This window comes from Pristiophorus japonicus, chromosome 16, assembly GCF_044704955.1.
Source record: "Pristiophorus japonicus isolate sPriJap1 chromosome 16, sPriJap1.hap1, whole genome shotgun sequence".
Lineage (NCBI taxonomy): Eukaryota > Metazoa > Chordata > Chondrichthyes > Pristiophoridae > Pristiophorus > Pristiophorus japonicus.
Genome location: NC_091992.1, coordinates 20,449,536 through 20,473,154, shown reverse-complemented (window position 1 = coordinate 20,473,154; position 23,619 = coordinate 20,449,536). Strand labels below are relative to the sequence as shown.

Below are 23,619 nucleotides of genomic sequence, written 5' to 3'. Positions count from 1 at the left end.
CTACACATACTTTCAATTAAAACTCTCTCAGGGTTATCTGAGGATTAATAAATAAGAAACAGTTCTAAATATCCATACATGCTAAGAATTAATGTTTCCGAGCCTTTGACCATGCATTCTCTACTTAAACAAACAATGACTGAGGCAATCATTTTCATTCCATATTAACACATTTCCCCCGTTGCTCCAGGCAAGTCAGAGGGCAGGCTGTTTTAGAACAATATGGTGTTCATGCCATGTAGAGCATAGCATCACGCAGTTGATTTACAATGACTGAAGAAGTTAAATAGCATTTTTATTAAATAATATTTTACTGGGCTTTGGGGACTGAACCCATTAATCTGGCCATTATTTGATTTTTTTTAAATGTTAAATATCTATGTAAAATGTTTGACATTCGTCCTCTAACTTTTCTTCAAATAAAATTTGTTGCATTCTGTGCAGCTCTCATTTAGGGAAGAGGTGTGTGCGCGTGTGCGTGTGCGTGTGCGTGTGCGCGTAGGGGTGGGGGGTGCAGGGTGTCACAGCGTAATCTGAGGAGCAGCAGTGAATGGCAGACTGCAAGTTCAAGATTTCTGCATGCGCCAAATCCCGAAGTTGCGGTCAGTTTCAAAGGCGGATTGGTGATAAAAGCTGCCAGTTAGCTGTCATCGGGACTGCACATTCTGGGCCATCAAGTCCAAAATTTTGGTTAAAGCAGAGATCTTGAAATAAATCAGTTGATAAATTTAACCACATTATTCTGAAAAATTTAATTTTTGCACTTCATTCTATTTAAAACCTTATTGGAAATTTCATTTACAAAGAAAAATGTCTCAATTTGTTTGCAAAAAACATTGTGATTGATTTGATTTGATTAGTTCATCAAAACAATTCCAACAACATGAGAAACATAGAAACATAGCCTGCACCGCCATTCAATGAGTTCATGGCTGAACATGCAACTTCAGTACCCCATTCCTGCTTTCTTGCCATACCCCTTGAGCCCCCTAGTAGTAAGAACTACATCTAACTCCTTTTTGAATATATTTAGTGAATTGGCCTCAACAACTTCCTGTGACAGAGAATTCCACAGGTTCACCACTCTCTGGGTGAAGAAGCTTCTCCTCATCTCGGTCCTAAATGGCTTACCCCTTATCCTTAGACTGTGACTCCTGGTTCTGGACTTCCCCAACATTGGGAACATTCTTCCTGCATCTAACCTGTCTAAACCCATCAGAATTTTAAACGTTTCTGTGAGATCCCTCTCATTCTTCTGAACTCCAATGAATACAAGCTTAGTTGATCCAGTCTTTCTTGATATGTCAGTCCCGCCATCCCCGGAATCAGTCTGGTGAACCTTCGCTGCACTCCCTCGATAGCAAGAATGTCCTTCCTCAAGTTAGGAGACCAAAACTGTACACAATACTCCAGGGTGTGGCCTCACCAAGGCCCTGTACAACTGTAGTAACACCCCCCTGCCCCTGTACTCAAATCCCCTCGCTATGAAGGCCAACATGCCATTTGCTTTCTTAACCGCGTGCTGTACCTGCATGCCAACCTTCAATGACTGATGTACCATGACACCCAGGTCTCGTTGCACCTCCCCTTTTCCTAATCTGTCACCATTCAGATAATATTCTGTCTCTCTGTTTTTACCACCAAAGTGGATAACCTCACATTTATCCACATTATACTTCATCTGCCATGCATTTGCCCACTCACCTAACTTATCCAAGTCACTCTGCAGCCTCATAGCATCCTCCTCGCAGCTCACACTGCCACCCAACTTAGTGTCATCCGCAAATTTGGAGATACTACATTTAATCCCCTCGTCTAAATCATTAATGTACAATGTAAACAGCTGGGGCCCCAGCACAGAACCTTGCGGTACCCCACTAGTCACTGCCTGCCATTCTGAAAAGTACTCATTTACTCCTACTCTTTGCTTCCTGTCTGCCAACCAGTTCTCAATCCACGTCAGCACACTACCCCCAATCCCATGTGCTTTAACTTTACACATTAATCTCTTGTGTGGGACCTTGTCGAAAGCCTTCTGAAAGTCCAGATACACCACATCAACTGGTTCCCCCTTGTCCACTCTACTGGAAACATCCTCAAAAATCTCCAGAAGATTTGTCAAGCATGATTTCCCTTTCACAAATCCATGCTGACTTGGACCTATCATGTCACCTCTTTCCAAATGCGTTGCTATGACATCCTTAATAATTGATTCCATCATTTTACCCACTACCGTTGTATGTCAGGCTGACCGGTCTATAATTCCCTGTTTTCTCTCTCCCTCCTTTTTTAAAAAGTGGGCTTACATTGGCTACCCTCCACTCCATAGGAACTGATCCAGAGTCTATGGAATGTTGGAAAATGACTGTCAATGCATCCGCTATTTCCAAGGCCACCTCCTTAAGTACTCTGGGATGCAGACCATCAGACCCTGGGGATTTATCGGCCTTCAATCCCATCAATTTCCCCAACACAATTTCCCGACTAATAAGGATTTCCCTCAGTTCCTCCTTCTTACTAGACCCTCTGATCCCTTTTATATCCGGAAGGTTGTTTGTGTCCTTCTTAGTGAATACCGAACCAGAGTACTTGTTCAATTGGTCTGCCATTTCTTTGTTCCCCGTTATGACTTCCCCTGATTCTGACTGCAGGGGACCTTTACTAACTTTTTTCTCTTTACATATCTACAGAAGCTTTTGCAGTCCATCTTAATGTTCCCTGCAAACTTTCTCTCGTACTCTATTTTCCATGCCCTAATCAAACCCTTTGTCCTCCTATGCTGAGTTCTAAATTTCTCCCAGTCCCCGGGTTCGCTGCTATTTCTGGCCAATTTGTATGCCACTTCCTTGGCTTTAACACTATCCCTGATTTCCCTTGATAGCCACGGTTGAGCCATCTTCCCTTTATAAAATGTTTATATAAATATTTAGATACATAATGCCATTACAAATCTTGACACAAAAAGTGCTGCTGGAATAGACAGTTGTGGACAGGAAATGCACACCATATGCAAGATTTTTTATACATCTATATATGTTCCAATATAAAAACATTTGCACATCGCACTGATTATCCACCAGTGATCACTGAGGGAGAAGATAGTAGTAGGTATCTCGGCCAGTAATGCTACACTGCCGTGCTCCAAGCACTGTTGGTTGATTTAATTAATCATGAAGTAAATCTTAGACGTGGAATAATAAAATATACTAACAGGTTCAGCTAAAAAGAATCGTGATCCACTGGAAAACCTTCAGCAAAGTTCTGAAGTCACATTCCTCCATTAATTTTGAAAACATTTGCCCCAAACAACCACAAAGTATACACTTGAATTAAAATAATATATATCGTGATGCAGATTTTGCTTTCACAAGAAACTGAACTAGTTTAAGTCAACTTGAAGATTGGTCACTGTGACCAAATTCTCTATCTAAAAACGTTTTTAAAAAATGCTTTCTTTTGATTTCATTGCTTCTTTTCTAGTTTAGTCTCCCACTTCCCCGTCTCCCCAGATCTTTCAGCTCTACTATCAATACAGACACATACATGTTACAAGTAGCTTTTGTGACATCACCACTTGTTGCTACCTTTAACCACTAGCACTATAAGATACTACATCGTTTTCAAAACTTAATTCTTCCACTGTGTAAAATGGCTAAAATCAAAACCAGGCTGCAACTTTTACCTAGACAAAGTTAAGATTTCAAACAAATTATTTGCTTAATAAATAAGCGATCTGAAATGTTATAGCATAACATAAGTTTAAAAAAAAACGCATTTATACCTGAATCAATTATAGGACTGTGACTTGGACAAAGAGTACATTCAGCTCTGCTCCCTTCCTCAGTCAGCTTACTGGAGGCTGTGCCAAAATCACGCCTCCATGCACTCACTTATTAGGTACTCAACCATGTACTTGTAGTTTGTGTTCTCATTTTCTCCACAAGATGAGATTCTGATTTTAGCCACAGCATCCAATGGTGGTGCTGTAGATGTCAGATGCTTCCCCACAGGAAGGTCGTTTTTTGGAAAAAAAAGTCACACATGAAGCCAAATCAAACCAATCCTACACAACAAGCAGCTGGCCAAAGTAAACCATGGAGCAATTTGCCTCCCCACTCAGGGGGGGGGGGAAATGGAGGATGCACTTGGGTACAGAGTATCTCCTCCAAATAAGAAGTTGGTGACGTCCTGATTCCAAATGCACAAGGCAATACAAACGGCTACCTTCTGATGAAGATTATATAGTCCCATGGAAGTAATGAATACCTATTTTTTGCAATGCGTTATTCTATTTTTGGTATATACACTAAAAAACATATATATATATATATATATATGTCATCATAGGCAGTCCCTCGGGGTCGAGGATGACTTGCTTCCACTAAAAATGAGTATTCAGGTGACTGATGAACTCATTTTAAATGGTGGAAGATGCCTGTGCGTGAATTCTTTTAACGTGGGGTGGTCGTTGCACACGAGCTACCACATGGGCTTGACGGAGCAAGGTCTTGGTCCAGTGGGAAGGGGATCCAAGACGACTGGAGATCAGGTTCCGCCGCATGTGCCAATACATACACACAAACTTAAACATATATATATATATCTATATTAGATATATATCTGGGAAAGGCATCAAAGTGAAAAATCAAAATTTTTCTGGCGGATGGGGAATTATCCTAGATCCCCGAGAAATAAAATCCCATGCACGATGGATAGTACATCGACTTCTAAAATTGACACACCATCACTAAATCCATCCCCTTGAGTGGATGTAAATGGTGTTTAACATGGAAAGACTAGAAAATGTTTTTTAAAAAAATACTGGTATAGATTAAAGCATCGTGGGCTATAGAAAATAGAATTATGAGCTGGTCCAAGTTACAGGCCTTACATAAATTGCTAAGAATTTTATACAAACTTTATCATAGAAGGATTAATGTTGCTTGCGTCAACTTGGCTCAGTGGTAGCACTAGTGTAGAATGCACTTCAATGCAGCATTCAGGGACTGCTGCATTGTTGGGAAGTATTGCTTTTACGACCAAGTATTAAACCAAGTCCGCTTGTTCAGGTGGACGCAAAAGATCCCATGGCCCCAGTCAAAGAAAAGCGATCAGGCCTCCTGGTGTCCTGGTCAATATTTATTTCTCAAGCATCACCAGATTAACTGCCTATTTATCTCATTTGCTGTGTACAAACTGGCTGTTCTGTTTGTCTACATAACACCATGTCTACTCTACAAATGTAATTAATTGGCTCAAAGTACTTTGGGATATCCTGAGGATGTGAAAGGCTTTATGCAAGTGCAAGCTCTTTTTCTTTTTTTCTAGACAGTATTATACCCATACCGAGATTCTACCTTAATGCAAGTCTGTGAACAAGTTATTTTAAAAATCTGCAATGTATTACTGAATCAAAGATAAATGAAATCATTAGTCTGAACGACTAAGTGGAGTTTGGTAAAATTTTACTGCTAAGATCAGGAACAACTCGAATATAGAAAAATTATTTGGGAATGTGCAGATATGGTAAGGTTACCATTCACTCTAGGCATGTGATTAAATACTTTAAAATAAACATACACATACGATCTTCTCTCAACTTATGCAAAAATTCCATACATTATTTCAAACTATAATAGAAAAAGTAACTAGCACTCATAACATTTAATGTCCTTCAAAGAGTGAATTAACTCTGAAGAGCAGTTGGCTTGATTATAAAGAAAATGTAAGTTTTAAATTCCTAATTTTCATGGGACTGCTGCAAGGGATTTTAGAAAAAGTATATCATGAGGTATATAATAACTGAATTTGCTGCTTATTTTACGCATTGCATCTAACATGCTTTCTGTCACATTTCAAGCATCACATTACATGTGCATATTTCTATGTCACATCTGCATGATTCCATATTCATACAACAGTAACAGATCCTAACTGTACAGGTAGGGAACATATCAATCAGCAAGCAAAATGAAATGCACCATTCGAGAAGTTAAAACAAGAATAGAAATCTAAAAATAGGCAGTCAGCCAACATCTACCAATTTAAAAAAAATCAAATTGCTCAAACTATTTGTTTGAAAATCCTTTCGCCCACCAACTTAGAAGCTCCACTAACCTAAGCACTTACTAATGGGAATAAGATTTGTAATAAAGAAATTTTAAAAATACAAAATTGACACAAAATTAATCAAACTTGGCCAACTAATACAAATTTCTATCTAGGCACGTCTCCAATAACATTTTCCATTGGCGGCCTATTGCCTATGTAAGAAACCTGAGCTCAAATTCATGCAGGCATATGGGCCTATCACTGTCAGCTGAACAGACCAGCAGGGTAGCACCTACAACTCCCAGCATACAGCTGTACACACAACATCTAGAAAATTCATGATCGACTTGCAATTTATTTTTTCTCCAGGTCTCATGATTCTGCAGACCTCACAGGTGTAATCAAGACATGCATTTCTTTCTTATTGCTTGTAACTGACAACACACACACTTTACGCATCCTCATTTCCTTCATGCATATTTTATAATGTACTCACCTCATTGGATTGTTTGCCACTATAAGACATTTTTTTGATAGCCACCACTTCGTTGGTGCGAACATCTCGTGCCTACAAGATTCAAAATTACATATTAGCAAGCTTGTTTAAGAAGCTAATTTGAATGTTGAACCAAAAGTAACAGTGCAGTAGGGAACACAACAATATGGCATGAATGAAACATATTTGGCCAAACATGGGCTGACCTTTCAAACCACAAAACTAATGCTTTCTGCCAATTTTTGGCCTGTTTAAAAGTTAAGAGCTAATCCCCTAATAAAATCATTCCCAATGGATTACTCACTTTATCTCCATGTAACTGAACATTTCCCAGTTGTGTTATTCTTCCTTAGTTAGAATAATTTTGGAATTCTTAAACAGTATTTTGCAATCTGGAATGCAGAATTTCAAATGTACCTGCAAGAGTTAGGGGCACTATATTGTAATAATTGCTACTTCATAAGCTCAGAGTGGTTTCACACAACTTAATCAATGTGGCTGAAGAACTACCACCATTAAGGGGCAAAACAAGTAAGTACAAAAAGATAGAAGGGATAGTCATGATAAAAGAACAGAACTTGCATTAACACAGGAAAAAAAAAGTAAAACTTGTGAAATTTTTCATGTAAAAGGGGAAAAAACAAACAAGAAGCTGTATGATAGATTAGGTAACTAACATTTACCTGCCATATCGGGATATTGAAAAATGTTGCGTCAGAAAATTCTGCATACAAGCTACCTAAATTGCTAGCTTTCTCCCACCAATTAAGAATTAGCATTAAATAATGTCACAATATCCGCATGGTTCCTCTTTGAAGCTCACCCCCTGAATAATGGGATGGTGCTGGAATATATTACCTAAAGTGCAACTATGTGAACACACATACTCTTATTTCTTGACTTGGTTGCAGAGCGGCAAGCAGTTGCTGTTGAAACTACCATTTGATGGTACATGATGAAGACAATGCACTTCGACACTTGTACTCGTAGCCATGCCATGTAAAATATCCCATGGCACTATTTGAAAAGTGGGAGAGTTTAACTGGTATCGTGGCTAATATTTAGCCTTCATCCAACATCACACTGTTGTTTGTAGGACCTTGCTATGTGCAAATGTGATGTCCCACAGTACATCAGTGACTACACGTCAAAAAAAAACTTATTTGGCTGTGAAGCACCAGAGGGTGTCCTGAGGTCATGAAATGTGCAATATAAATGCAAGTTCTTTTTCTTTTTTTTTTAAACACCCTTGTCAGAAATCTGACCAATTAGTGACTATCCTTTGGGGGGGGGGGGCGAGGATAAGGGGGGGGGGGCGGGGGGAGAGAGGGGAAGTTAAGTGAGTCTCTTAGTCAAGTTGACTTCAAGGTGATATTCCCAGCAACAGAAGGTTGGATCTCTCTGACAGTCACAGTAATCTGGTAGTGAACTAGGGTGATCTGAGATACTCCAGGTGACTGTTGATGGTTGACCAGCTAATGTGACACACTACTGGAACAATAAAGAGTAGCGTTGTCAGGAAGGGATGTGATTCTTCCCACTGTGCTCCACAGAATTCTGCAAGATAGCATCCCAACAGGTACGGTGGTGCCAGCTGGGTAAACAGTAGAATTCTCAAAATTTCAATTGAATTAATCAAACACAACCTGTTCTTTACCAATTCATGCTGACTTTCCACCACCAGGCCAAGAATTGTTCATTAATTTAATTCCGTCTCATAGACAACAACAACTTGTGTTTATATAGCACCTTTAACGGAGTAAAACATTCCAAGGCACTTCACATTTTATAAGACAAAATATAAAAATTTGACACCGAGCTACACAAGGAGAAATTAGGGCAGATGAGCACAAGCAGGGCAAAGAGGTAGGTTTTAAGGAGCATCTTTAAGAAGGAAAGAGAGGTAGAGAGGTTTAGGGAGGGGATCCCAAAGCTGAGGGCCGAAGCAGCTGAATGCATGGCCACCAATGGTTAAACGATTAAAATCAGGGATGGTCAAGAGACCAGAAAGAGGAGCGCAGATATCTCTGGGATGGGGCTGCTGGAGGAAATTAGAGATAGAGAGGGACGAGGCCATGGAAGGATTTGAAAACAAGGATGAGAATTTTAAAAGTGGCATTGTTTAGCCAGGAGCCAATGTAGGCAGTAAGGGTGATGGGTGAACGGAACTTGGTGCGAGTTAGGACATGAACAACCGAGTTTTGGGTGACCTCAAGTAGAATGCCGGAGGCCAGCCAGGAGTGCATTTGAATAATTAAGTCTAGAGGTAACAAAGGCACAGATGGGTGTTTCAGCAGCAGATGAGCTGAGGCAGGCGGGGTAGACGGACGATGTTATGGAGGTGGAAATAGGCGGTCTTAGTTACAGCGCGGACATGTGGTAGGAGGCTCATTTCAGCGCCAAATATGACACTAAGGTTCCGGACAGTCTGGTTCAACCTTGGACAAATGCTAGGGAGGGGGATGGAGTCAGTTGTTAGGGATCGGAGATGGTGATAGGGGCTGAATACAATGGGTTAGGTCTTCCCAATATTTAATTGGAGAAAATTTCTGCTCATCCAGTACTGGATGTCGGACAAGCAGTCTGACAATTTAGAGATAGTGGAGGGTTCGAGAGAAGTGGTGGTGAGGTAGAACTGGGTGTCGTCAGCGTACATGTGGAAACAGCCCCGATTTATCCATAATCGAGGTTGGGAAAATTTCCCAATGACAAAAGATATCATGGTCTTGTTTGTGATTTCCTTCCCAGACGTTGCTATCCATGCCTGCAAGTATCCAGCATTGTCAGACAACTTCAGACATTTTCCCCCTCCCCTCCCCCAAGAGTTTTTCAGACTTTATCTATCCAAGTCTTCCTTTCATTTCAGCAAAACCTAATTTCCTTCCTTATGCCCCACTATTCCCCTCTAGCTGTGGGTGGACCACCTATGCAGCGTACTCTCTAGGAACCCTTCCTTCCCCCATATAGTGCAGTGCGTCTCCAACTGTTTCGCAGCTTTGAGCTCAAGCAAATTCATCTGCAGACACTTCTTACACTTGTGGCTGTCCTGGACTTGGAAATTCAAAGACAGAAGTAATTCAAGTCAATTACACGTTATACACGTGAGGCTAAATTCTACTTGGTCCACTACCTTCACATTAGGAGCAACTGGTGTAGAACGGATTATCTTAGAAATCGGAATTCTCGTCATTTAGTTTGCTCCAGTTCTAAGTCAGTTAGAACAGTTTCACTTTGGAACAGAATTTTTTTTTCAAAAGGGGGCGTGTCTGGCCACTTACGCCTGATTTCAAAGTTTCGTGAGTGAAAACTTACTCCAAACTAACTTAGAATGGAGTAAGTGAAGATTTTTGTACGCTCGAAAAAACGTTGTCTACACTTTAGAAAATCAGGCGTAGGTTACAAATCAGGCGTAGTGAATGGTGCGGGGGGGGGGTGTTTAAAGGGAAGTTTACAAACATTAAACACTTCATGTTTTACAAATAAAGAGCCATCATCAATAATAAATGATAAATACATCACTAAATCAACCAATAAATCAATCAAAAAAAATTAATAAGAAATAATTTTTTTTCTAAAAAATCAATAAATAAAACATTTTCTACTTACCGACTGCAGCACCGGGAGCCCTCCAACAGCGTGCTGGGATGCCCCCCTCAGTGTGTCTCTGTCAGTGTCTCTATCTCTCTATCTGTGTGTCTCTCATTCTCTGTCTGTCAGTGTCTGTGTTTCTGACAAGGGAGTAGAGGGTGAGGGGGGGGGGGGGCAGAACGGGGAGGGATGGGGGAGAAGGGGGGAGGGATGGGGGAGAAGGGGGGAGGGATGGGGGAGAAGGGGAGAAGGGAAGAGGGGGGAAGGAGATTGGGGGGGGGAAGGAGATTGGGGGGGGAGGAGGAGATTGGGGGGGGGGAAGGAGATTGGGGGGGGGGAAGGAGATTGGGGGGGGGGAAGGAGATTGGGGGGGGAAGGAGATTGGGGGGGGAAGGAGATTGGGGGGGGAAGGAGATTGGGGGGGGAAGGAGATTGGGGGGGGAAGGAGATTGGGGGGGGGAATGAGATTGGGGGGGGGAAGGAGATTGGTGGGGGAAGGAGATTGGGGGGGGAAGGAGATTGGGGGGGGAAGGAGATTGGGGGGGGAAGGAGATTGGGGGGGGAAGGAGATTGGGGGGGGAAGGAGATTGGGGGGGGGGAGATTGGGGGGGGAGATTGGGGGGGGGAGGAGATTGGGGGGGGAAGGAGATTGGGGGGGGAAGGAGATTGGGGGGGGAAGGAGATTGGGGGGGGAAGGAGATTGGGGGGGGAAGGAGATTGGGGGGGAGGGGGGAAGGAGATTGGGGGGGGAAGGAGATTGGGGGGGGAAGGAGATTGGGGGGGGGAAGGAGATTGGGGGGGAAGGAGATTGGGGGGGAAGGAGATTGGGGGGGAAGGAGATTGGGGGGGAAGGAGATTGGGGGGGGGGGAAGGAGATTGGGGGGGGGGAAGGAGATTGGGGGGGGGGGAAGGAGATTGGGGGGGGGGAAGGAGATTGGGGGAGGGGAAGGAGATTGGGGGGGGGGGAAGGAGATTGGGGGGGGGGAAGGAGATTGGGGGGGGAAGGAGATTGGGGGGGGGGGGAAGGAGATTGGGGGGGGGAAGGAGATTGGGGGGGTGGGGGGGAAGGAGAAGCGGGAGGGAGGCTGAACGGGCTGGGCCCGAGACTTCGGGCAGGGCCCGTCCCCAGCACCAGATTTACAGGTAAGTGGCGTTGGGTCGGGTCGGGGGGGGGGGGGGGGGGGGGGTGGCGGGAGGGAGGGAGGTTCGGTTCAGGTCGGGGGGAGGGAGGGAGAGGGAGGTCAGGTCGGGGGGAGGGAGGTCAGGTTGGACCCAGTCCGGAGGCGGGTGTCGGGTCCGGTCCGGGGGCGGGAGCGAGTGTCGGGTCCAGTCCAGGGGCGGGGGGGCAAGAAGCGGGATTCAAGTTGGGTCGGGAGGAAGCAGGAGCTGGCCGTGGGAGGAGCCTTATCCAAGCAGCCCCAGTGAGGCCATTCGGCCAGGGCTAGGGGCTGCGTGCTTCGGGCCCCTCCCACACAGTTTCGGGCGCCTGGAGCTACTGCACTTGCGTGCCCACTGTAGCGCGCATGTGCAGAGGTCCCGGCACTGTTTTCGGCGCAGGGACCTGGCTCCGCCCCTTACAGCTCCTGCTGCGCTGCGCCGAGGGCCAGAGGACCTGCAGGGATGTGGAGAATACGGAGGGTTTTTTTAGGCGCACTTTGTGGCGCGAAAAACGGGCGTCCAGGTCGAGCTGCGCCATTCTAGGCGCGGCTCGAAACTTGGGCCCCTTGTAACTCAACCTTTCCAAATAACCTTGTCATAAAAAAATCTTCTACCTGAAATCCATGATCACTGTTTGTATTTCATATGGGAAAATAAAGAATTAAGCTGCAGTTTTAAGTGCTGTCCTTACCATGTGAGCACTAGCTCTTACTCCAAATGCACAGTTTGTAACACGTCAAAACACTTCTCAACTTCTCAAAACACTGTGGGCCGGCTGATGGTTGCAACCAAGTCCTGTGATAAGGGAATAATACCCTTATTTTCCTGAATTCGGTATTACGGGCCTATACAATTAAGTGTTTGGTAATAATGGTCAACATTTGGGCCTCCTATGGTATATACAGTTCTTAAACCTCACTGCGATCTCTGCAAAATAAAAAGATGGCTAGTAGGAAAAGTTTCTGCAATAACAAAGTAGGTTCTTAACATAAACTTACCTATTGAAATCCAACATAGAAACATAGAAAATAGGTGCAGGAGTAGTCAATTCGGCCCTTCGAGCCTGAACCGCCATTCAATAAGATCATGGCTGATCACTCCCTCAGTACCCCTTTCCTGCTTTCTCTCCATACCCCTTGATTCCCTTAGCCGTAAGGGCCATACCTAACTCCCTCTTGAATATATCCAATGAACTGGCATCAACAACTCTCTGCGGCAGGGAATTCCACAGGTTAACAACTCTCTGAGTGAAGAAGTTTCTCCTCATCTCAGTCCTAAATGTCTTATCCTAAGACTATGTTCCCTGGTTCTGGACTTCCCCAACATCGGGAACATTCTTCCCGCATCTAACCTGTCCAGTCCCGTCAGAATCTTATACGTTTCTATGAGATCCGCTCTCATCCTTCTAAACTCCAGTGAATAAAGGCCCAGTTAATCCAGTCTCTCCTCATATGACAGTCCAGCCATCCCTGGAATCAGTCTGGTGAACCGTCGCTGCATTCCCTCAATAGCAAGAACGTCCTTCCTCAGATTAGGAGACCAAAACTAAACACAATATTCCAGGTGAGGCCTCATTAAGGCCCTGTACAACTGCAGTAAGACCTCCCTGGTCCTATACTTAAATCCCCTAGCTATGAAGGCCAACATACTATTTGCCTTCTTCACTGCCTGCTGTATCTGCATGCCAACTTTCAATGACTGATGAACCATGACACCCAGGTCTCATTGCACCTCCCCTTTTCCTAATCTGCCACCATTCAGATAATATTCTCCCTTCGTGTTTTTGCCCCCAAAATGGATAACCTCACATTTACCCATGTTATACTGCATCTGCCATGCATTTGCCCACTCACCTAACCTGTCCAAGTTACCCTGCAGTCACCAAGTCACCATGGGACTAAAATCCAACAAAGGAAGAGGAACTAAGATTTCAGAGACAGGGCAAAACTGCATACCACAGAAAGTGAAATAAAACCATACTGCCTTACTGCAAGACAATGCTTTTAATTATCTGAAATGAAAATACCTGTACCTACTGGTGTGAGCAGGATATTAAAACCTGATGGGAGCTAGATACTTCATAGGAAAAAGTTTTTTTTTGCTTCTGTAAATGAATGTAGATGCCATTCTAATTATTTTAGCTGTAAATACAAAGACGCATAGTTGGTACTACTATAGCCACCTTAATGTAAGTATTAATGCAATTTTAGTATTTCATTGCCAGAAATTTGGATAAAGGCAAAATAATTGAGATGGCAACACTATAAGAGCTTTTCTTTAAGATGTGAAATGCAAGGTGGCATAATTAAAAATAATAATTCATAGCTTTGAGATTCACTAAAATTCATGCTCCAATCATAAAAAGTTATGTCCAGAGTGATGAACAAATGTTAACTGGTTTCTTAATTTATTTATTTATTTATTTTTAAAGTGTACTTACAAAATAAACTGCTCCAAAGCTGCCATGGCCAATTTCTCGCAAATCCACAAACAGCTTTTCAGGATCTTCTCTGTAGAACAGTTCTGCTATTTCTGGGTCCTTTAGGCTTCCTGCTCGGTTGGTTGATGGCATCCTACTGTGCAATTAGCCGTCTGACTATCTGGGTTCACACTGTCTTAATTCTTGCTGCATCTGCATGAATGAGGCCTCTTGAACATGGGCAACTGCAAAAGAAAATTGCTTGTTATTAAATATGCGAGCTCTCGGAACAATACCCTGAAGAGGAAACTGTGAATTAAACTAACGGTATAATGCAGTGACTAAACAAAGAAAAACTGAAATCGACATTTTTCCCTGGAAAAAATTTCAAAAAAGTGAAATTTTGTAAAATTCCAAATATACAATAACATTAATGTACTTGCAGCCTGGCAGTACAGTGCTGGACTCCAAACTTCAAGATCCAAATGGCCGACTCCTGCTCCTATTTCTTATGTTCTTATAACTGCATAATTTAGTCAAATGACAAACAAAAATGTAAGTATAAACTACTGCTGCATAAGATTAAGCGTGCCTCTAACAGCATTGCACATATTCTGCAATCTGTTATTCAGCACTAACAGCACATTCATATCCCAAAGCAATCATTTAGGAGCGCAGGAACAGGGGACAGGCATTCAGCCAATCAAGTATTTCTTGCCTTCTTTCTTTCTCCCTTTCTTTTCAAACACTTCAATTAATCTTGATCTATGACCTTCTGGGACAGTTTCATATCCTTACTACCTCTTGTATGCAAAGTTCTATCTGATTTTATTTTAGTGGTTTAGCTCAAATTCTAAGATTGTATTCTGTATTTCCCTACCAGAGCAAAGAATCATTGCCTATCTACCCTGTCAATTTACCTTAAATATCTTAATCAGATCACGTAACCTGATCATCTACAAGGAAGTTAACCCAATTTCACCAGTCTCATCATAGCTCAGACCCTTCATCCTAGATATCATTCTGGTGAATTGTTGCTGGAGTTTCTCCAAGGCCAAAATATCTTTTTGAAGATGGGATATCCAAAACTGTCACAATATTGTAAATGAGGCTTGATCATAGCTCTGTAAAACTGTACTAGCACTTCCTTTATTTTATATTCTATACAGAGTCATACCTCTGATAAGGCAACACATTTGGTTTTTACCACCAGTTTTTGTACTTGTGAGCTAGCTTTTAATGACCCCAACCCTCAGTGCTTCCCCGATTTAGATTGTATTCCCACCTGCTCAACAAAATATATTTCTGGAGAGAAAACAATTTGAAAGATATGGTGAGCAGGTAGGTAGGCAAGATTGATCAAAAGGAGCTAGCTTATCTGATCTAATGACTTTATTCCTGTTTCCAAATATTTTGCTCTTAGTGCAGTTTCAGAGTGATGCTTCCCTTGAGGCAAATAGAAAAAGGTAACAGTCAAGGAGATAACCTTAATATCAACGGTCCTACCCTTCCAGTTGTTCTCCTTGGAGCAGAGAAGGCTAAGAGATTTGATAGGTGTTTAAAAGCATGAAGAGTAAATAAAGAAAAACTGTTTCCAAAGGCTGAAGGGTCGATAACGAGAAGGCACAGATTCAATGTGATTGGCACAAGAACCAGAGGCGACATGAGGGAAAAAAACTTTACGCAACGAGTGGTTAGGGTTTGGAATGCACTGCCTGATGCCTGGTGGATACAGATTCAATAGCAGCCTTCAAAAGGGAATTGGATAAATACTTGAGAAAAAATTGCAGGGATATGGGGAAAGAGCGGTGAAGTGAACATACAAAATCGCCGTTGTAATTGGACTCACTCAATTCAATCTATACACTGATGACACGAAGACAGACAGCATTGCAAGCAGATCGGTAGAAGCATAAAATTACAAAGCGATATTAGTAGATTAAGTGAATGGGCAAAACTGGCAAATGTATTTCAATATAGGCAAGTGTGGGATCATCCACATTGGACCTAAAAAAGGATAGATCAGAATACTTTCTACATGGTGAAAAGCTAGAAGCAATGGAGGTCTAAAGAGACTTGGAGGTCCATATATACAGATTAAAACGATTTGGACAGGTACAAAAATAATCGAAAATGGCCTTTATATCTAGAGGACGAGAATACAAGGGGTTAGAAGTCATGCTGCAGCGACACAAAGCCCTGGTTAGATCAAACCTGCAGTACTATGTTCAGTTCTGGGCACCAAACGGTAGGAAGGATATATTGGCGTTGGGAGTGAGTACAGCGTAGATTTACTAGAACGATACTTGGACTCAAACAGTTAAATTATGAGGAGAGATTACACAAACTAGGGTTGTATTCCCTTGAATTTAGAAGATTAAGGGGTGAACATAAGAATTAGGAACAGGAGTAGGCCCTCGAGCCTGCTCCGCCATTCAAAAAGATCATGGCTGATCTGGCCATGGACTCAGCTCCACTTACCCGCCCGCTCCCCATAACCCTTAATTCCCTTATTGGTTCATAATCTATCTATCTGTGATTTGAATACATTCAATGAGCTAGCCTCAACTGCTTCCTTGGGCAGAGAATTCCACTGATTCACAACCTTCTGGGAGAAGAAATTCCTTCTCAACTCGGTTTTAAATTGGCTCCCCCGTATTTTGAGGCTGTGCCCCCTCGTTCTAGTCTCCCCGACCAATGGAAACAACCTCGCTGCCTCTATCTTGTCTATCCCTTTCATTACTGTAAGGGGTGATTTGATCAAAATGTTCAAGATATTAAAGGGAACTGATCGGGTAAGATAGAAACTATTTCTGCTGGTCGGGGAATCTCGGACTAGGGGACATAGCCTAAAAATTTGAGCCAGACATTTCAAAAGTGAAGTTAGGAAACATTTCTACACGCAAAGGATGATAGAAGTTTGGAACTCTCTTCCGCAAATGGCAGTTGATGCTGGGTCAATTGTTAATTTTAAATCGGAGATTGATAGAATTCTGTTCACCAAAAATATTCAGGGATATGGGGCAAAGACCATGGTGCTCCAGATCAACCATGATCTCACTGAATGGCAGAACAGGCTCGAGGGGCTATATGGCCCAATCCTGTTCCAACAACACATCTTTCTGTATTTAAAAAAAAGACACACTAGATTCTACCACATATTGGTGGGTCATCTTACTTGACTTAGAGAAGGCGGTTCTAACTACCTTTGCAGCTTTCCTGCTTCAAAAGGGTCCCTCCCACCCTTCAACCCCTGCCCAAGCCTGCGTCTGTCTGTCCCGTCTCCCTCGTTTCTCTGCCAAAAGGATCAAAGATTTTCCAATACAACAGGTGCGAGATGTTTTCTGATTGCTGACAGTCTGATGAATTGATTATTTACAGTCTATGGAGAAATAACATCAGTGCCAGCTCATTAGCATCTTAACTACCTAATGCCCCAGTCTTTTTCTTACACTTGTCTGAATATACTAGGCTTTTAAAACCCCAACATTAAAAATAGCTCCTCCTTTTTCATTTCTTGGGCCCAAATCTGCCCAGGAGTTGCTCCATTTTTTTGGAGCAACTTGATTTTTCTGGAGTATCTTAAAAATCCCCATTCTGCACATTTAATTTGTGCCAGTGTAAGTGAGTTAGTTAGGATTTTTTTTAGTTTTGTTTTTTTTCCAAAAGGGGGCGTTACCAACTACCTATGACTGTTTTGGCCATTTAAGCCAGTTTGGACAGCTAATAGTTGCTCCAAACTAACTTAGGCCAGCATATGTGGTCACACAGAAAACCCTAGCGGAGAGTTAAGAAATCAGTGCAGGTAGCCAGAGATTTTGGGGGGGGGGGGGGGAGGGAAGCGGAGAGGACCTTGCAAAGCACTCAACACCTTCACAACAACATTCAAAAAGCATAAAAACCACCAATAATAAATAAAAAATAAAAAATAAAACTTAAGTCCTACCTTCATAACTTGACCCGGGAGGCCACTCTATTGGGGATAGGTGCGGGTGGGTGGGACGCCCGGGCGGGAGAGAGAGCGCAGGGAACTAGCCACATACAACACACAGCAGGCTGGGCTCGCAGAACACGGAGGCTGCAGGAGTCCCCTCCGAGGGATTGGCGGACCGCTCGCTCCGAGGGACTGGTGGACTTCTCTCGTGACTTCACTCGACCTAGAATAAGGGCGGGACATCGGGTCCCACGCTGCAGAGGAGCCGGCACTCTTGAGCGCCGGGCCCGAGCTCCGCCCCCTAAATGAACTGCCACGCCTGACCAAGCCATGGGAGAGAACCACAGAGCGGCCAGAATGCGGGGACAACTTTTTGGTGCTGTTTTTATCCTAGGAAGTTGGCGCATCTCACGTGAGTGAGCCAAATTTGGGCCCAGTATCTGTGGGAAAATGGTCAGAAAATCCTAAAACATGACTTACACTGCAAATCCTGGCAGTCTATTTGACCAAAGGGGAAGCATCAAAGCCACGCCCAACTTCTTCTTGCACTACATTCATGCACAAGCATTTCCAACATGAATCACTGGATGAGTTCAATGATTTTCCCCTTCCCTAGTCCAGGGCAGGAATACCAACTGTAGTGTTCCCAATAGATAAGTTCTGCCTAGCTCGCCACAACCCAGGGAAACTTCTTGTGTACATACAATTCAGTTCCATATCGACCATTATTTAACCACTGAGATATTTCTAATCTTTTCTACTTCATTCACAGTAACTCGGTCTTTTGTATTAAGTTTAATAAAATTGTGCTCTCTGGATCAGCCATTCAATGTAGTGAGTAAAGCTCATCAACATAGCTCAACCTCCATTGAGGCAAATTTTCTAAGCCTTTCCCCCCTTGACAAACAGAAAACAGATCACTCTATAACATGCTGTAACATGTTTTTGTATGCATCTCAAAACAGCTTCATAAAAGAGAGTCTAATATGATTTTACCCAAGTCAAAATATCTACATTTGCATTACATCCAACTTTTGTAACAGAAGCAGTATGAGAAAATTAACTGGTTACCTAAATGGCCTACACATTTATAGAGGCCAATAATTTTAAAATTATAATATTCAATTATCTTAAACCATTGACAGAAAATATTGTAAATCCGAATTAACAATTTAACCTCAGTGTTCTTTGTGCACATATACATTTGTGTACATGATATGGTCATCAGAATTTATTTCTAGAGAGCTATCTTTTTCCCCCAAATAATAGTTTGCTGTGTGACATTCATCGGACTTCTCAACACGGACCACAAAATGCTTAAATAGGGTGTGTAAGAGTTGCACCCATTGCTTCTAATAATAAAAGAATTACTGTAAATACTTCAGGGCATTTTGTTGAACAATAGACAATATGATCATAGTCTGGATTTGGAACGATGGGGGAGGAGAGGTTTTAAACACAGAAAACCCAAGAACAGTAAAGGAATGTTCCTCGGGTAAGATGATGATGTCACGTTGTTGTATCCTTTCGCAGCGTGGCTTTCGACAAAAGGGCTCTGTTGTGCAAGAACAACTGCTGCTATCCCAACATGCAGTTCTCCATACATCTGTTGATCTGGTTAAGAGGGTGAGCTGCCAGTATGACATGAAGTCACATGGCACAAGCAGGAAGACAGCTGAGGGGATTATTCTTTGGCTTCCTCAGTGACTTCACTTCTGTTTGGCTTTATTGTTTGGCAAATGACTCCACAATGTCATCAGTAAGTGTAAGCTTTACTCACAGAAGAATGCCTGCTATGCTGATCCTGCCATTTGCACAGCAGGAGGCTACATGTGGCCCACTGCACTTCATTGCATTAGTGTTAACTTCTTTAAAAATTACAGAATTATGAGAAGTTCATACTTCTGTTTTCCTTTTTAATTTCTTTGAATACTGAGAGCTTTCATCTTTTCATATAAAAACAAACATGCTACACATACGTGGAATATAAAAAAATTAAATTCGCATGTCACTTTTTTGTTCTCGTAACCAATATAGAATAACAATTTACAATACTAAAACACTGCTAATTGGTAAACAATTAGAAATCGAATTCAAGTAAACTGACCAAGATATTCGGTATTGGAAAAACAAAAAGTGCCTCTTAGTTTACACAGATTATTCAAGCATTTTACAAATCACACCAAATATACTCTCTCCTGTTAATCGACTACAAACCGTCCCTTGATAAACTTGCAGAAAAAATCACTATCATTAATCCTACGGTGCAAAAATCACTTACTAGCAACATGGAGCACAAAGAGGCTGTTTTTTTAAGAGGGGGGGTGTGGTGGGGAGGGAAAGAGGAAAGTAAAGCTGGGATCGCTGTGCACTGAATAAATTATTCATTCTTTCAAATTTGACAGCTTATATTATAAACGGTAAGATTCCCGAGAATTGCAGTAACTTAAAACTGAGGCTAGGGTGACAACTATACACTGAACTTTAGTTCACGCATTTTATAAAGTCATCTAAGGATGTTAATAAGGATTACTTCTTCTATGGGCATATTTCCCTAATGTTTTCCGAATACAGGATTCTCAGTGTTATAAATCGCATCAACGTTTTGCAAATATTTGACCAGAGAAAATATATCCAATAATCACTCCTATGTGTATACATTATTCTTTGCCTCTATTAAGCTATAAATTTCCAAGATTCAGTTTCCTAGAATTAATTAAGATACACTTTTAAAAGTATTTATTTTCCCCTTTAAGTTTTTCTTTGCCTAATTTCATCCCAAGTTCCTATAGTAATCAGTTAGTCTAGAAAACGGAGTTGACATTTGTGTGTGTTCTGGATACTTTTCATAGCCCCAATTTGTCACTTTTAGTATAGCATTTTGAATGATTTCTATATTGTTACAATCCACCAAATTACAAAACTTAAAGCAACAGTATTTCTACTGTTGCATGCACAAAATTCAAACATTTGAGTGTAAATTTCTGCTAAGTTATCAGCCGTGGCTCTGGGTAGCCCTCTCGCCTCTGAGTCAGAAGGTTGTGGGTTCAATTCCCACTCCAGGGACTTGAGCACATAAATCTAGGCTGACACTCCCAGTGCAGTGCTGAGGAAGTGCTGTGCTGTTGGAGGTGCCATCTTTCAGATGAGATGGTAAACCAAGGCCCTGTCTGCTCTCTCAGGTGGACGTAAAATATCCCATGGCACTATTTTGAAGAAGAGCAGGGGAGTTATCCTCGATGTCCTGGTCAATATTTATCCCTCAATCAATATAACAAAAACAGTTTATCTGGTCATTATCACATTGCTGTTTGTGGGAGCTTGCTGTGCTCAAATTGACTGCCACGTTTCCCACATTACAACAATGACTACACTCCAAAAGTACTTCATTGGCTGTAAAGCGCTTTGAGAGGTCCCGCAGTCGTGAAAGATGCAATATAAATGCAAGTCTTTCCTTTTTTTAACATGTGCAAAGAATAGTTATTTACGGAATGTATCCTATGGAAGCCTAAACAAACTTCATTTCTGAGCCCAATACGAACTATAGAGTACTTGTTGAAAAGGTTGCTAGCTTTTACCTTTCTTTTTAAAGTTTTATTGCTGAATATTATAGCTTTTTGGAGCGGCAAAGCACGGTAAAATATTTAAATATGGTGATTCAGTAGTTATTTAAAATCTTGATTGTAATAGAAAAAAGTAAGATTTCTTTTCCTGCATGATCATAAGGTATATGCAGCACAAATGGTGCTTTCAGATAGAATTGAGGGCATCTTATTTTGCAATGCAGAGGGACTCAAATTGTGATCGGCCATTTGCAATTCAATACTACTCACCATAGGGCACCCCATGCTGCAGTCAGTTTCTCTAGGCTCTCATCAGCCAAACCAGCGGTTTTAAAAGGGACTTCTGGAGGCTGGCACCTGAAAGGTACGTTTTTAGACTGCTGCCCACCACTTGCCCCAAGCCCCTATTGATTCCTCCCCCTCCCCCAAGACTCACCTCAGCCTCTTGGCTGGAGTCTGAGCCGGTCGGTTTTGCTGCCACTGCCACCGACGAGCTGCTTCTGGGGCTGCGAATGGCACCCACAGCTCTTCACCGTTCATCATAGGCAGTCCCTCAGAATCAAGAAAGACCTGTTTTCACTCTTAACATGAGTTCCTAGGTGGCTGTACAGTCCAATACGAGAACCACAGTCTTTGTCACAGGTGGGACAGATAGTCGTTGAGGGAAGGGATGGGTGGGACCAGTCTGCCGCACGCTCTTTCCGCTGCCTGTGCTTGATTTCTGCATACTTTCGGCGACTAGACTCGAGGAGCTCAGCGCCCTCCCGGATGCACTTCCTCCACTTAGGGCGGTCTTTGGCCAGGGACTCCCAGGTGTCAATGGGGATGTTGTACTTTATCAGGGAGGCTTTGAGGATGTCCCTATAACGCCTCCGCTGCCCACCATTGGCTCACTTGCCGTGAAGGAGTTCCGAGTCGAGCGTTGTTTTGGGAATCTCATGTCCGCATGCGAACTATTATGCTAACCGTTACACTAATGAGGAAGACGGCAGTGGTCACGCCATCGGCCTCATTAGGCGCAAGGATGGCACGAGACATTCACTCCAATTCAGGCGAGATCCAATTCCCAGGCCTAGGTGCTTCTTAAGAATAAAAATGTTTGTGCATTGTATAGCTGTAGTTCTAATATATGTTTCATTTTTTCCCCCCTGTGCACAGAGTTTAAGCTGATTTAAAACAAATTTGATGATAGATGGTGCAGTCATGGGGTTAATGATTAAAACCATTAGCAATATGCTTAATTATCATTCTTTTTAATAATTGATGAAATCGAGGCAAATTTAAAACAGCTTACACATTTATAGCATCTTTCACCTAATTAAATGTCACAAGGTGCTTTACCTGCCGACTGTATCGGCAGGGCCCAGGTACAGAGGAGTGAGAAGATCGAGGCGGATGAGCAGTCAGTGTAGGTGACGAGATGCGGTGACTGTTTATGGCGGAGGATCGTGGCGGAGGTACGACAGATCAGGATACGGGGCCCAGAAGAGTCAAGGGCCCAGGCGTTATAATCTACCAAAATTCTCTGGACTCTGGGGAGGTACCAGCGGATTGGAAAGCAGCTAATGTAACACCTCTGTTTAAAAAGGGGGCAGACAAAAGGCAGGTAACTATAGGCCGGTTAGTTTAACATCTGTAGTGGGGAAAATGCTTGAAGCTATCATTAAGGAAGAAATAGCGGGACATCTAGATAGGAATAGTGCAATCAAGCAGACGCAGCATGGATTCATGAAGGGGAAATCGTGTTTAACTAATTTACTGGAATTCTTTGAGGATATAACTAGCATGGTGGATAGAGGTGTACCGATGGATGTGGTGTATTTAGATTTCCAAAAGGCATTCGATAAGGTGCCACACAAAAGGTTACTGCAGAAGATAAAGGTACACGGAGTCAGTGGAAATGTATTAGCATGGATAGAGAATTGGCTGGCTAACAGAAAGCAGAGAGTCGGGATAAATGGGTCCTTTTCGGGTTGGAAATCGGTGGTTAGTGGTGTGCCACAGGGATCGGTGCTGGGACCACAACTGTTTACAATATACATAGATGACCTGGAAGAGGGGACAGAGTGTAGTGTAACAAAATTTGCAGATGACACAAAGATTAGTGGGAAAGCGGGTTGTGCAGAGGACACAGAAAGGCTGCAAAGAGATTTAGATAGATTAAGCGAATGGGCTAAGGTTTGGCAGATGGAATACAATGTCGGAAAGTGTGAGGTCATCCACCTTGGGGAAAAAAAACAGTAAAAGGGAATATTATTTGAATGGGGAGAAATTACAACATGCTGCGGTGCAGAGAGACCTGGGGGTCCTTGTGCATGAATCCCAAAAGGTTAGTTTGCAGGTGCAGCAGGTAATCAGGAAGGCGAATGGAATGTTGGCCTTCAGTGAGAGAGGGATGGAGTACAAAAGC

General features: G+C 42.6%; 1 protein-coding gene across 7 annotated transcripts in view; it reads right to left on the bottom strand.

Moving 5' to 3' along the window:
• taok1a (TAO kinase 1a) overlaps positions 1-23,619 on the bottom strand; it is a 179,049-nt gene that overhangs the window by 76,455 nt on the left and 78,975 nt on the right. For 6 of the 7 annotated variants that reach the window (XM_070857084.1, XM_070857086.1, XM_070857085.1 and 3 more), the window contains 2 exons: positions 13,734-13,957; positions 6,548-6,619 (listed from right to left, as the gene is read on the bottom strand). In XM_070857084.1, the coding sequence (XP_070713185.1) occupies positions 6,548-6,619; positions 13,734-13,865 (204 nt within the window). In that variant the 5' untranslated portion in view covers positions 13,866-13,957. Of the gene's footprint in view, positions 1-6,547; positions 6,620-13,733; positions 13,958-21,479; positions 21,536-23,619 lie in introns of those variants that run through there. The other variant, XM_070857087.1, reaches the window with a different exon arrangement.